The sequence below is a fragment of the Diceros bicornis genome, chromosome 20, assembly GCF_020826845.1.
Source record: "Diceros bicornis minor isolate mBicDic1 chromosome 20, mDicBic1.mat.cur, whole genome shotgun sequence".
NCBI classification, from domain to species: Eukaryota; Metazoa; Chordata; class Mammalia; order Perissodactyla; family Rhinocerotidae; genus Diceros; species Diceros bicornis.
Window position 1 is genome coordinate 19,730,798 of NC_080759.1, and position 15,202 is coordinate 19,745,999.

At 43.9% G+C, this 15,202-nt stretch overlaps 1 protein-coding gene across 1 annotated transcript in view; it reads left to right on the plus strand.

Annotated features, from left to right (window-relative positions):
* The window catches only part of ANKRD55 (ankyrin repeat domain 55), a 90,849-nt gene that overhangs the window by 58,705 nt on the left and 16,942 nt on the right, over positions 1 to 15,202 (plus strand). Inside the window, exons 7-8 of the mRNA XM_058564060.1 lie at positions 1,441 to 1,569; positions 12,401 to 12,585. Of these exons, the coding sequence (XP_058420043.1) occupies positions 1,441 to 1,569; positions 12,401 to 12,585 (314 nt within the window). The remainder of the gene's footprint in view (positions 1 to 1,440; positions 1,570 to 12,400; positions 12,586 to 15,202) is intronic.

Below are 15,202 nucleotides of genomic sequence, written 5' to 3' on the forward strand. Positions count from 1 at the left end.
GGTTTTCTTTTCTAGGCAGGACTGGAGGGGGCTTTCATTCCTTCCATCCCTTCTGTTCACATTGCAATGGTCATGACTCGGTCTAGTGGCCACACCTCTCTGCTGGGAAGCTGTAGACTGACTGTGTGCCCTGGAGGAAGAGGAAACAGAGTTTGGTGAACACACTGCCGACTTCATCACAATACTTAATCAGAAAGTTGTTTGGAGGATTAAGTGAGATAGTATACATAGGAACTCATAAGGTCTCTGGATCAATAAATATTAGCTCTGGGCTAATGTTAGCTCTGCTCTCCTAACCAGGCTGAGGCCCATCTCCTCCACTCAGCTCATCGTGGATGGAGCAGAGAAGGCCAAGCTATTGACTCCCATCTTTACGTTATCTGCAGAGATGACTCTAAAAAGAGAAGCTTTAAAGCTGCCTGTGCCCTTTGCCCCTTTATCAGGCATCTCAATCTAGAGTTATTTTAGATATATTTCATGTAACTGAGAGGTGTGGGCAAGGAGAAGATGCCATCTTTTCACAGTAACTCCCAAATAATACTGGTTCTTTTTGGCTACCATTTCTCAACATAAGCTCATTTTATTATTAAACAATGCCTAAAGTTTGTGACCTTAAGCTCTGAAAGAAGCTGGGACTCACCAGCCTGACTCATCCATATCTTTTCTCCAAGCTGCCACAGAGTGATTTCCTCTAACCAGTGTAAATCCGATCATGTCAGCATCTGCTTAAAACCCTTCGCTGTCTTTCCATTGACTTGAGAATAAAATCCAAATGCCTTATGCAGGGTCAATATCTCCCATCCCACACTCCCTGGATCAGCCCTGCCAACCTTTCCAACCCCCTCTCACATGGCTCTCCTCCTCTCTCCATTCATTCATTCATTCATCCAACAGCTGTTTATCTAGTCTCTGTTGTGGTCACTGGGGGAACTGCACTGAAACAGACAGTGCCTCTGCCCTCATGGTGGGAGATGGCATCCTAGCGTGACTCCAGGCATAGGTGCTGCCTCTGTGACCTGATACTTGCTGTTCTCTTCCCCAAGCCCAGCTAGCAGAGGCCCGTGTGGAACAGTCCCTCCCCCACGGTGACTATCACAGCACCCATGTGCGTTCTTTATAGCGTTCAGCAAACTGGAAAATCCTTTGACTCGTTTGTGTATATTTACCATCTGTCTTCCTCTACAACAATGCAATTCTCCTGAGGGCAAGGATCTTGTTTATCTCATTCACTACAGTATCCTCAACACCAATTTGCCTGGCACAAAGCAGAAGCTCAATAAATTGAATCTGTTGAATGAATAGCTTGAGAAATAAATGAACTGACAGGCGGCAACCAATGTATCTGGTGGTGGCCCGCGGGCCTGGGGAGAAAGTTAGTGCTCCATTTTCCTTCCTGATAGCCTGTGCTCATGTCCACTGCCTCTGCTTGTGGTTTTGTAGGGAATGACACCACTCCACTGGGCAGCTTTCCACAACCAGCCTCAACACACCCAAATGCTGCTGAAGAAGGGGGCAGACCCCACCCTTGTGGATAAAGACTTTAAAACGGCTCTCCACTGGGCAGTCCAGGTGAGGACTTGTCTCGAGTTTAAATGATGTAAAGCAATGTTAACAATTCTCTGAGCATGTCAGACCTGAAGGATGGAATTATCAAAGGTACAGCCCCAGCATTGATATGGAGTTTATATGTAAGATAGAGCAAGGTTCACGCTGCCTTCCTCCCCTCCATTCAGGTCCACAGGGGCAACAGGAAACCTGTCACTTAGAGGAGGATTTGGGGGCATCAGTTGTAGAGAAGAAACACTGCCAAGATAAAGAGGAGGAAGAGTTATCGAATATCAGGGAGAGCCTGCCTTGACTGTTACACACCCACACACACACACACACATGCACACACACACACACACAGAAAGACACACACCTCCCTCTTTTTCTCTCTCCATCTCAGTGCTTGCTACTGGCTCACAGTGCACCAGGATAAACTTTCAAAGACTTACTGGGAAAGTCCCTTCAAAGTCTCTGGACCATGAATGAGTCTCTTTTTCCTTCCAAATCTTCCAAAGCAGAGACATTCCAGATGACCCTGAATTCTATGCTGAACAATGAAAATTGCGGCTTGTGACCCTACCTTACTATCCCAAAAGAGAATCTACATCAGTACATACAAGCAAAGAAATCAGAATAGGCCCCAGAAATCTATAATCCAAAGAGAGGGAAACTGAGAATAGGGTGAAATAATGACCATAGCTCACATTTATTGAAGTGCTTTCTATTTTCAAGGGGAATGATTAATTCTGAGTGATCTGTTCCGTCCTTAAGAGGAGAGTGGTATTATGCATCCTTTCAACAAATTTGCTAGCCCATTCTGTCTTTGGATGCCTAACACAGACATCCCCACTGTTTATTTCCATCAGCTCAATAAGGGCACCCTTGCTGAACCGCTGCCAGCATCCTTGTGAGAGGCGTTTCTGTCTGCCCTGACCGTGGTTTCACTCAGGTGTTTTCACGTGCCACACACGGCAGAGACGGGCACCTGGCACTTTCAGGGTTGACATGTGTGCCTGAGGTAAGGGGAAAACAGAAGTGATTTGGAAACTGCTCTGTTTTCGTCCCTCCAACCTTAGTTTTAGTTACTCTGTACTAGGGCCAGCCCTGGGCAAAACTGTGAAGTGAGCAAGTTGTTTTTGTCGTCTCCACCTGCCTTAACAACCTCCTACATACTTTCAGTATCTAATCTCCCGCTCTGCCCCCCTCATGCCAGTCCCTGCTCAGAGCCCAGTCCTCTAGCTGGTCAGGGGTCACCACCATAGCGGTGGCCCCAGAGGCAACCTGACTGGGCACCCAGGAAGCGTTCCGTGTGTGTTGGTTCTCAGGTGAGGTGAAAGTGGTATCAGAATCAAGCTTTTCTTTACATTCACTCTCATCACCTCTGCCTTCTGATTCCATAGATCTGGGATGGGGCCCATGTATGTGCCTTTTGAAAAATCTCCCCAGGTAATTCTGACCAATGTGCCTGCTCTGCTGCCCCTTCCTCCACCCTACCCCCAATTCAGAGGCGCTACTCTAGACCTAGCCTTGCAATAGAATCAGCAGCTTGTAAAACGATAGACTCCCAAAACACTCCAGACTTTCTGAGTTGTGCTCTTCGGGTGTGGGAACCCCTGTTCTCATCCTCAAAGAGACAGTTTGGCAAAACTAAAAAAACAATGTACTCAACTCAGAAAATCTGAGTTTGCATTGACAAACCTGGCTTTGATCTGAGAAAAGTCACCAACGCCCACTTGGCTTAACCATAGGTGTATCTTTGGGGTATGCATGAGACCATGCGTATGACAGCGATATGTAATGTACTATGTAATTGGAAGAGACTGTCATTTTTATTATGGTTCCCGATTTCCTCCATGATAGCTTAGTTATCATACCCACATCTTCATAGTCTTTCTCTCTATAAACGATATAGCTTTTAACCTGCTACATTGACTTCAGGCCTGTCTGCACATTACAATCATCTGAAGAGCTTTTAAACAACACTGAGACCCAGGCCCCACATGCTTAGATTTTCAGCCAGTTGTTCTGGGGTGGGGCCCAGGCATCACTATTTTTTAAAGCTGTCCCTCCCCCAGGAGATTGTAATGCGCAGCTAGGGTTGAAAACCATTATGATAAATGAATTCATATTAATGAGTGCTAAACCTTTATCTACTCCTACCTAAGATATTTGCATTTTGACCATGATTTTCTATAAGCATAATGCCTCACTCATTTATTTACTCAACTGCTTAATGAATATTTCTTGAGCACCTACTGTGTATCTGGCACTGGGGGTAAAAAGAATAACAAGATATGGGCCGGCCCCGTGGCTTAGCAGTTAAGTGCGTGCGCTCCACTGCTGGCAGCCCCGATTCGGATCCAGGGCGCTGATCCCGGGCGCGCACGGACGCACCGCTTCTCCGGCCATGCTGAGGCCGCATCCCACATACAGCAACTAGAAGGATGTGCAGCTATGACATACAACTATCTACTGGGGCTTTGAGGGAAAAAAAAATAAATAAATAAAATTATTAAAAAAAAAAAAGGAGAATAACAAGATAGGTCCCTTCTAGAACCCATATAATGGTATGTAGTGTTGTATGTGTGGGTGTGTATGTTAGTATACATTTTTCTGAGGAAGGAGTCCACGACTTTCTTCAATTCCTCAATAAGGGTCGGTGTTTACTCTCAAAACGTTAAGAATCACAACTCTGGGGAACTGTGCACCCTCTCCCTCCCTGTGGTTAGCAGTAAAATTCAGAAGTGGTGTGTTCTGCCCTTTACATTCAACGGAGACTAGGGTAATTCCAAATGTCAGCGAAACCATGATTCCACTTGCCTCCTTTAGACTTCTTGCTCATTTATAACACAGGACCAGCATTGTGCTCCTTTTCAAGTTTTTCCACATGAATGAATCTATTTCCCGTTGTCATTTATTTCTTTCACTGAACTTCCTGCTTTTCTCTTGGACCATATGAGACCACATTTAAAGCTATAGCACTTTGAAATCATAAAGCCTCCGTATATGGCTCAGATAACCAAAACAGGAAACATTGGGCACACGAAGTAAACTAACTTCAAATTTGGACCCCATTTCTCAGGTCCCTTGGTAGCTGCTGGTGGCCTCCAGTAGGCCATTGCCCTCATTCCCCTCCCCTATCTTCCCAGGAGACCCCACTGTGTGGCTCTATCTGGGCTCACACTGAGCAGAGCCCTGATCCCATCCAGTCTCCCTCAATGGCATCTCAGTCCCTTGGGGCAGTTCTCCCTCTGTCTCTCAGCCTCCTCTCCCTTTCACTCCTCAACACTGCAGTAGTTTAGTCATCAATCTTTTTCTCCCTCTCTCTCTCTTCCTCAGAAAGCCCATCAGTTCCTATGGCTTCAACTATCATTCTACTCCGAAGGTTCTCAGATCAATAACTCCAACGCTGAACTCTAGACTCACATTTCCAGCTCTGCTGGGCTTCTTCCCATAATTTCCCACAGACACATCAAACTCAAACTGAATCCAGGGTCTCTCCCTTCCCATCGCACTCCCATCCTCCCAGTAACCCAAGCCAAACCTCCCCATGGTCCATGAACACTCCTTCCTTATCACCCTTGGCATCCAGTTGGTTATCAAGACCTCTCAATTCTACCTCCTCAGGTGTCGCATCTCTGTCGCCTCCTTTTTATCCTCACTGGGCAGGTCAGGGTCCCAGCAGGAAACACCTCACTCAGATGGGAGTAACTGAGGAGAGATTCATAAAGAGGCTATTTACACACAACAGCAAGTTGCCGTGAGGGCATCTGGGCCTAAAAGGGCATGGGAGAGAGTGGTTATCAAGACACAGCAAATGCTATAGCTGTAGGAGAGGGCCCAAGACAGAAACTGCAGCCTTTGATGGAAAAACCAAACTGTGGCCCAGCAGGAAGAAAACTGAAGGATAAATCCCTGATTTCTGTTTCTTCCCACATTATCTCCTGTCAGTGCCACTCATTGGCCAAACCCAATGAAGCCAAAGGGCAAAGGAGCCCATTTGAAGCAATTCATCTGTGCTACAGGGTGGAGAGCAGGATGGAAAAAGATGGAGAATAAACCTGGAAGAGGAAATGGAGACAATTTAGCACACCTACCATCACTTTCTTAGGTCAAGCTCCCACTATCTCTCACCTGAACGGTTTCAGTATCTGTATTCCTACTTTCACCCCTTTTCTTCTCCAATTTATTCTCACATTGCCACCAAGTGATCTTTCTACAAATCACAAAGAAATGTACGAACACAGGTGTTGTTATACCAAAGCAATTATGGTCACTGTCAGTTCTTGGCTCAGAAACCCTCAGTGAGTTCATTTGTGGTAAAGAACAGATTCCTTGGGCTAGCACTTACTGCTTGAACAACCACTCTCCACCCCTCCCCACCCCACTCCCTCGCTTTTCCTCTTCAGCCCATATAGGCTTTACTGCAATCACTCTGGAATATTAATAATCCCCCCAATACACCACAGAGATTCATTCTGTCTCCCTCTTGGTCACGCTCTTCCCTTTTGGTGAAATTCTTCTTTCTTCTTGCACTCCCCACATCATCCCTTCTAACTGCAGAATTTCTACTTAGACTTTCTTATTCCTCAAGGCCCAACTAAATGTCACCCTCTTTGTTGAGCCCCCTTTCAGAATTGTTCCCTCCATGATGTCCGTCTTCTAGGATTGGTGTTACAACCAGTGGATGCCCATGTCTTCCCTTCTAGACTGCATGCTTAAGGGCAACGTGCCTTATTCATCTAGATGTCTCTCAAGACCCAGAACAGATCTTTGTGAATCTTAGGTCCTCAAAGAGGTGTTCATTGAATTCAGTCTAATAAACTTATCCATGTCAAGCCAATAGGATTAATGGTTTATTGAGTTCCTTCTGTGGCATACCATTTTCAGCTTAACCAAGACATCCAGGAATGCAATTTCTTAATACCGAGGAGATTTTTCTAATGAAAGGAATTCTAGGATAGGTATGATGGCGGGTCAGCGAGAGGGACAAGTATCTACTGCCCCTCAAATCTCACCACTAGCTCCTTCTTCCACTTTCTAGAAAATGTGTTTATTTGGAATCTTGCTCAACAGTACTTTTCTTTCAGTGCATTTTTCAAGGGAAGGTAGAAAGAAAAGAACGGCCCTAATACAAAACAACTATTTCATGTTTGTTCATTCAGTATGTGGTTATGTGGTTAAGGAAATTACACACACACACACACGCATACACACATACAAACCCTTGGAGCTCTAGAATATAACCTTCAAGCCCCTAGGATCTGAGGCTGGTTTGGTCCAGTATGGAATCCTCCTCCTTCCTATAGTGGCCAAGATCTGTTGTCAACTGTTTGAATTGTGTCAAAATCCTGTAAATATACTTTAGCCCTAAATATATTCAGAATGCTGAAGGATAATTATAAATGTCGTATACCAGTGGATCCAGTTCATATGGTGAAAGGACCTTAGAGCTAGAAGGGACCACGTAAGTCATTTAGTCCAACCCCTTAGTTCACAGGGAGGTTGTCATTTGCCCAAGTATACCCAGCACCCACGGAGGCACCTGGGCCACATGACTCTCAGTGCTTGATAAGAGGGAGGCTACAAAGCCATATAAGCCCAAAGTAAACAAAGAAAGCCAAGTTTGCAAAATCAACCCCCATTACGCTGGGAGCAAAGACTGACCTGTTTAGAAAACTGGAGCCTTGAAGGGTCACCTAAGTTCAAGTGGACTGCATGTGTCAGCAACCAGTGCTTGCTTGTAGAGAGGAAGGGGGTGGGGTAGAAGGAGAAAAAACAGAGACTTGCTGAGGAGTAAATACAAGTAAAGAAAGAAGTGAAAAGACAGTGAAAGGAGGGAGGTAATGAGGAAAAGAGGGAGAAGCTAAAAAGGATGGGTAAAATTCTATTCTATTTGGTTTTGCCTGTAGTTCATAAGGCTTGCTTTACTCATTTATTTATTTATTCATTGTTCAGGAAATGTTTACTGAGTTACTCTTTGCTAGGTTCCATCACAGCAGAAAGATTTCCAGTCATAGGTTTGGTAAGGACAATGCAGAGATATCCTGGAGGCCTTCATCTTGCCAGACAGCTAGAAGCAGAAGCTACCCCCTTTCTACACACTAACACAGCAAGAAAAGAGGGTTTTTGTTTTTCCATATAAGCATTAGATCACCTGTGAAACGAAGTAGTTCAGCCGCTGAGGGTCATTATGCCTCGCTGCCTCTCCCCTCACCATTTCTTTTCTTCCGTTTGCTCTCCAGGGGAGTCAGCCCAGGCTTTGGGGTACAGCAGCCTCTGGGGTCAGGCCACGCAGAAAGCCTGGGTCGAAAGGGACTAACCATGAAGATAATCCAGACTCTAAGCCAGGATATTGGGCACCTTTCTCCTCTGGCTAGCCCCAAACTCTCAACTCTCAAATGTTCATGCTGTGTAGACTAGTAGATCTTCCCCTCCAGCTCCATTCCAGCCTAATGCATCTAGCTCCAGCTGAAGTGATGGGTCAGTATTCTTCTCACATCACAAAACTACCCAGCCCTTTAAGAGGGCCATGTGACCTAAAACCTTAGCCTCTGCTTTACATAGTCACAATCAAAGGACAAGTGATGCAGACAGGCCCCTACTTCCAAGAGAAGGAAGGAGATTGGAGTTCCCTCCAAGAAGAAGCTACCATAGAACTAATTCCCAAGCCATACGTTAACAAATAAGCAACTAGTCTGAAATCTCCCCCTAAGACTCCTTGGAAGGTCACCGAGAATAAAAAGAGTCCACAATCAAGATATTGGGATCTTATTTTATATCAGTCCGCCTGTAGCAAAATTACTATTCATTAATTCAACTTTCTTCTCAGCAAGGCTTCTTATGAAATCCCCTCCCTCATGAGGTATAAGAGAAAATGACTATGACTCAGTATTTCCCAGAAGTTTTCAGAGTACATAAGGCAACTTTATGGATTAGCCATGACAAAAACAAAACAAATACGACAAAAACAAATAAATCTACACTCTTCATCTGGCTACCCAGTGCAGAATTCCAGAGCTCCGTAAGAAGAGGATCTGTACAATGTTCTTACTTCCCGTATTGAATATTCCCACCAAACGGAAACCCACTCTCCATTGTTTCTAAGGGCCCTTCTGGGCAGCATCTCACTTCTTCTCTCTGGTGCTTCTTCATCTCTATGACCCTCTCTGGCCTCCCAGGCCTGGAGCCTGCCTTTGGCTGACACTCAGGTGACGCTTGCCAAGAAGGGAATGCTGTTACCAGGAGACCACTGAGCCGGGGCCTCAGCTCACCAACTAGTGCTCTCTAGGGCTCTCTCAAATTCTTGTGGGGGTACACCATGGCAACCTCCCAGGAGAGGCTTTTAAAGCACCTAATGTTTAACTCTAAAGGTCTTAGTTGGCAAGACACACATCATTGCTACTGATGTTGCTGGTCTAAACAGCAGTTTTCACTTTCATCCCCCAGTATGAACATGCAGAATCAAAAAATAGACCATTCCTTTTATCAGAGACAGATTGGTGTAGCGGTGAAGTGCAAAGACTCTGCAGACAGTCACTCCTGACTCTGCCACTTCTCGGCTATGACCTTGGGCAAATTACTTAATCCCTCTGTGCCTCCATTTTCTCCTCTACAATATGGGGATGATAAGAGTACCCATCTCGTGGGACTGTTGTCAGGGTTAAATGAGTTAGTACATGGAAATGCTTAGAACGGTGCCAGGCACAGAACGTACACTCAGTAAATGTAGCTATCACATTATTCCTGGGAGAATCTTCTTATAATGAAAAAGAAGATACAGTGATAATGTTATAAGTGAGGGCCAGGTATAGAGGCAAAGGAAGTGTCTGGAAAATCCAGGACAAAAGGCATTTTGGAGGGAAAGGGTAAGGGGTGGGAGTGTCTTCACTTATCCAGAGAAGCTTGTAATTCTCCAACTCCCAAAGGCACTGCTCTCTCCCACTGGCTAGTCAGGATCCCAGAAGAGGCAGCCTCAGGGGTCCTGGGGAGCAGCCCCTATCTCAGTTTGCCACGTCCAAAATGGCCCCTCCGAGGGTCAGGTGAGGAGGGAGGAAGAGACAGTATGAGGAGTGGGGTTTTGTTTTTTTCCATCTGTGCCTAATGCTCCCTCTTCCCACAGAGGAAAAACCTAGACAGGGCGTTTTGCCCTTTGAATCACCTTGACAACCTGAATTCCTTTACTCTTCCAAGAAATTGTAAACAAATTCATCGAGCTGACACTCTCTGCTTCTCTTTTCCTTCTCAAATGGCTAGTGCTTTTTAAAAGGGGGAGAGGGTCTCTTGATTGTTTTAAATGTATTTTAGACCCCTTCAAAATATGTTTTTAAGTAACATGAGGTGACAGAATCCTAGGACAGTTGATAAAGCAGGCTTGAAAGCTCAGATGTGATCTGTGTCACTGACTCAGATGACAGGCATGCCGTAGAACTGAACCAATTTATCCAGATTATTTAAAAGTCATTGTTAGATGAAAGAAGGATGGAGAGAGGAAGAGGATGCAAGAGGGGAGGTGAGAGGAAGAGAAGGAAAAATGTTGTAGGCAGGGATTGCTTTATGGCACGCGACCAGTACCGCCGCAGAGGGCCCCGTGCTCAGAAGAGAGCCCTGTGCTTGCGGTATAATGCTCCATGGTTGCCATCTGGAAATTCTCAATAATTATAGTTTTGAATTTGTGTTTTGTAAGTGAAGTCTGATAGGACAATGGAGCCTCAGCTCACACAGTCCCCCCTCCCTGCATCCCTGGGACAGACTCTCAGCACCCTGGCAGGGGTCTGGGCACAGGCTGGGAAAGCACAGGATCAAGCATGTGCCGAGTTACAAGACGCAGCCTGGGCACCTGTGAGAGTTTGCGCTCAAGGTGAGAATCCACAGCCCAAGGGAGCATGACACTAAATAGCAAATAAAAATCACCATGACAGGTCGAGAGAGATATCACAGAAGAAAGGAATAATTTTTTTCCCTGCCACGTGAACAGGGGGCTTATCTTCATTTTGCCCTGGACCCCACAAATTATGTAGCTGGCCCTGGCTGTGGCATTTAACACCCACTCAACATTCTTCCCGGGGCTCAAAGTTGAGAACTTTGAGCGCCCCCGGCCCTTGGTCCTGCAAGAGGTTTCAGAACTGGTGTCAGCTGCCGTCCCTTGATATGGCAGAAGCACACTCGAGGGTTCCCTGTGCAGTGATTTATTGTGAAGCCAGTGGCAAGCTGAGTAATGGGATATCCGGAGAGCCATAATTGCAGAGAGAGGGGAGGAAAAGGAAGAGGAAAAGGGAAAACAAACGGGTGCTGTTCCACAGAACTGAGAAAACTGACTCAGAGGTCCTAAAATACACCCTTGAGGTCAAACACACAGGGATAATACAGTGGGAAGGACACCAACAGAAAATTTTGTATGGGAAAGTTTTTATGAGCTGGCTTTTTTTTTTTTTTTGGTGAGGAAGATTGGCCCTGAGCTAACATCTGTTGCCAATCCTCCTCTTTTTGCTTGAGGAAGATTGTCCCTGAGCTAACATCTGTGCCAATCTTCCTCTGTTTTGTATGTGGGACACTGCCACAGCCTGGCTTGATGAGCGGTGTGTACGTCCACACCTGGGATCCGAACCATGAACCCTGGGCCGCCGAAGCAAAGCATGGAAACTTAACCACTACGCCACAAGGCCAGCCCCTATGAGGTGGCTTTTGAATAGCATTTGAAGTATATCAGAATTGCAGCTATTTAAAAATCCAACTCTCTCTTCTTGCCCAGGGTCCCTGAGTTTGGCACATGGCCTGGCTCCTGGCTCCCAGAACGACAGGGTCTCTCTCATATTCTTAATCTGCTCGTGAAGCCTCATAGGGACCTCCATTCTACCCATACGACCATGTTCGTGGAGTTATAGGGTCTCTCTATGAACTCATTGAGAAAATTAAAATGCTAATGAATTATTTGGATTGTTATATAATCTTTCCACAGATATCAGGAGAAATCTGAAAGATAAGACTTTCCATTGTGTAATATGAAACTAGAATTTTTTTATTGGCCATTGAAGATTGACTGTCATCTTAAATCCAAATGCTTATGCAGTGTTTTTTGATTTTTCAGTCCAATGAAAGGTATTCAACGCTAGCAATATATACAGCATTTACTTATTTGCGCAAGCCAAAGAGATGCGGGACACTCCAGGAAGAGCTGGTGGCTTAAGGCTGGGACAGGTTACTACAAAGAGTGTAGAACAGCCTTCCTTCAAAGATAAGAGGAAAACTTATTATAGTCCTACACAGACGGACCCAACTTAGATGATTGCCTGAAGTTCTTTCCTTCTATACTTTTTTATTTCTGTATTGATCAGCTATTTAATTACGATCCATTTCCTTTCACAAAGAATTTTTGGTGATTAAATTTCATACAATTTATAGCAATTTGAGCATTACTGGATCATTTTGGTCATCATTATGCCACCAGTCAGTACTCATCATAGTCATTTTGCTAACATTAAAATGAACACTACCAGCTTCTCAGCAAGGGGGGAAACAGAATGAACAGACTTAATAAGCGAGTTGTTGTCCTGGTGGCTCATCCATCCTGCTGGCTCTGATGTCAGTCTATTCTACCTGTATATCGTGTAAGTCTTCCTTAGTTCGCTAATTGTGGAAGATGATTTACCTCTTATAGGAGACAAAAATCCCTGCAGGGACTTGAGACAAGTGGAAATTTGTTGGAGGGTTTGTATAGAATGTATTTTCTTTCTCTTTTTCTTTTTTCTTTTTTTCTTTGCATCTTTTTACTTTGAATTTTTATCTTAACAGGCATAGACAGGGAAGAGCACTGGATTGTACATAATGAGCTTTCTTTAACTGTGTTTTCCAGAGTGGAAATAGAATTCTGTGTTCGATCATTCTGAGCCATCACCAGGGTCCGTCCATAATCAACTATGACGATGAGAGTGGGAAGACATGTGTGCACATCGCTGCAGCAGCAGGTTTCAGCGACATTATTAACGAACTGGCGAGAGTCCCTGAGTGTAACCTGCAGGCTCTGGATGTGGACGACAGGTATCCATGGCAAATCAGAGAGTGTGGGGACCTCCCAGTCATCGTATCCAAATGTTAATCTCAAAATAAAGAACGTGTTTAAGAAGTTATCCTATATGACTATATCCTTACCACCAATAATATTTACACATGTGCTGTGACAATAAAAACTGCTCTATTTTAGTCAGGGCAGGAAAAATCACTGTTATGGAAAGAAACGCTGTGACTGTACAGTATTGTCAGATTTTCCACTCTTTGCTAAACGTCCTCGGGGTTCTCAGAAGGCTTGCTGTATATCAGCTTCCTGCTATATGCACTTTTGTTCTTAACAGTAAGTCTTATTTTTTTCTTCATTCCTGGATTATGTCATAAAGTCAACAAGTTCTTGTTATCCAGAGAAAAGCATAACAGAGGCTTTGTATTCAGAACTAGATGTGACCTTATTGATTTGTTTGTTTTTTTTCCAATCATTAAAGATGTATTGGCATAGAAAAGGAAGCTGGGTCTAGAAAGGCGAAGAGACTTACCTCAGAGGTAGTTAGCAACTAAAGGAAGATTTGTCCCCTTGTCCTCCAAACATAGAGCTTTTCAGGTACAATGTCCTTCATCCGTAATCAACTATGCGAGCTTTTCAATTACAATGCTTCTCTAACCTTTGTTTGGGTTAGGCATTGAGTCAATGGAAATATAAGAATAATATAACAAACAAGACTAATGAAAATAAGTATAAGGCTTGTACAATATGTATGGTCTTTTCACCCTCTTCTATTGAAGTACAAAATTAGCCACCTATTTCTCATGATTTTAGATACCCCAAGAAGCATCTCCTACTCCCTGGTACCCGAAATCCTTGTAACTCATGGGAAAAAATTCTTGGGTTCCACATACATCTCAGAAGCTGGAGATGGTTAACGTGATGACTTTCATTAAAGTGAAAGTTTAAGTCAATGAAAGTAGACCTCTTTCAAAGAACAGATGTTGATTAAAACAAAAAGAACAGATGTTGTTACCTGAGCAGGTAAGAAAGTAGAAGGACTTCAGTTACATACGGAGAAAGGTGAATGACCCAAAAAGAGAAGAAAGGAACACATTTAAGAAAGGAGGGATGGAGAAAAGTTTGCCTGTTTCAAAATACTTCTAGAACCATCTCTGAATAGAATATTTCTCATTGTGTACTATCACACACTTAGCAAAGAAAATCCAGTTCCCCAGGCCTCAGGAAAGAAAGTAAAACCAGAGGGAGAAAAAAAACACAAAAGATAGGATCTTATGGGGGTTCAAAGTGAACTAAAATCTCAAAGAGAGTCTAGTTCCTGCTCCAAAGCTCACCCCACATGTTTCGTGCATGGATCAACGCCCTCCATTTTGTTTCATGTTTTCTTCATTGTGCAACTGTGCCTTCACGTTGAAACTGTAAGCTTGTGTTAGTAGTAGAATTTTTCAAAATTTTTATAGATTTTAGTGCTTTAAACATTTACAATAACTGTGACTTTCCTTTTCTTCTTCTTTTTCCCAATGGAGAGAAAGTTTTTGAAGAAAGGGAAGAAAAATAAGGCAGTGCTAAAAACAAGAGGGAGAGGGAAAATATGGGGACACTAATCCTCCTAGATATTACAACATTTCTTACAACTATGGTGTTTAAAACATGGTGATACTAGTCTAAGATTGATGGCATGAAACGTACAACCCAGAAGTAGCTTATGCAGCTAAAATGTCCCAAATTTCATCAGTCTATGAGGACACACTTTCCTTTAATACCCAACTCATTTATCTTCAGGAAGGACAGTCTTTTATCAAGTTCTCCTCCCTAAGTATTTCTGGGAATTCTCTAGGGAGTGTTTACATGTTCCATAAATCATTCCTTGGCTACTGATACCTCAACCAATGCTGCAGTCTCATACCCATCATCTCCTGCCATCCAGAGATCACGTCATCAGACCACTGCTCATCTCTGATGAATTCTTCTGACTCATGGGTCATGACCCTCTAGCCCTCACTGTGATAGCTGATACCAGTCCACTATGTTTGCAGGAACATCCTGAAACTTAGAGATAAGAAAAGAACTACAGCTTAGATAACTTGAAATTGGATACTACAAATTGCCCACAAAGGCTCCATGTTAGTTAGAAGTGATCTATGTGCTCCCCTTGTTTCTCTGCAAAATAATTTAAGTTTGCCCCCTCTTCTTCTGGACCTCTTCTTCCGTGTTGATGATCAGAAGAGTTAAAACAGTCAGTCTTAGCAATTGTTGTAAAGGAGTAGTTCACAATGCTCCAAAGTGAATCGTGACATGTCATTGACTAGATTGATGTCCAACCCTCCGTCTACTGAATTTATTGGCAATATATTCTCTAAACAGGAGGGCATAAGCTGGCTGGTGTCTCATCTTGTATCATAATAAATATTGTCTTGGGAGACCTCTCTCATGTAGAATGGAATAAATCATATCTGCCACATATTCAAAGAAGCAGTGTGATTGATCACTATATTGAAAAAATATATGGTCCTATTAAGTGTTCTCAAATTGCTGCCTATGGTGTAACATGAGGAGGAGAAGGCTTGATTAACAGAGGACATAATCTATGCATGGGGACTCTGACCACACTGTGGACATGGCTCCTCTCCAAATACTAAGGCC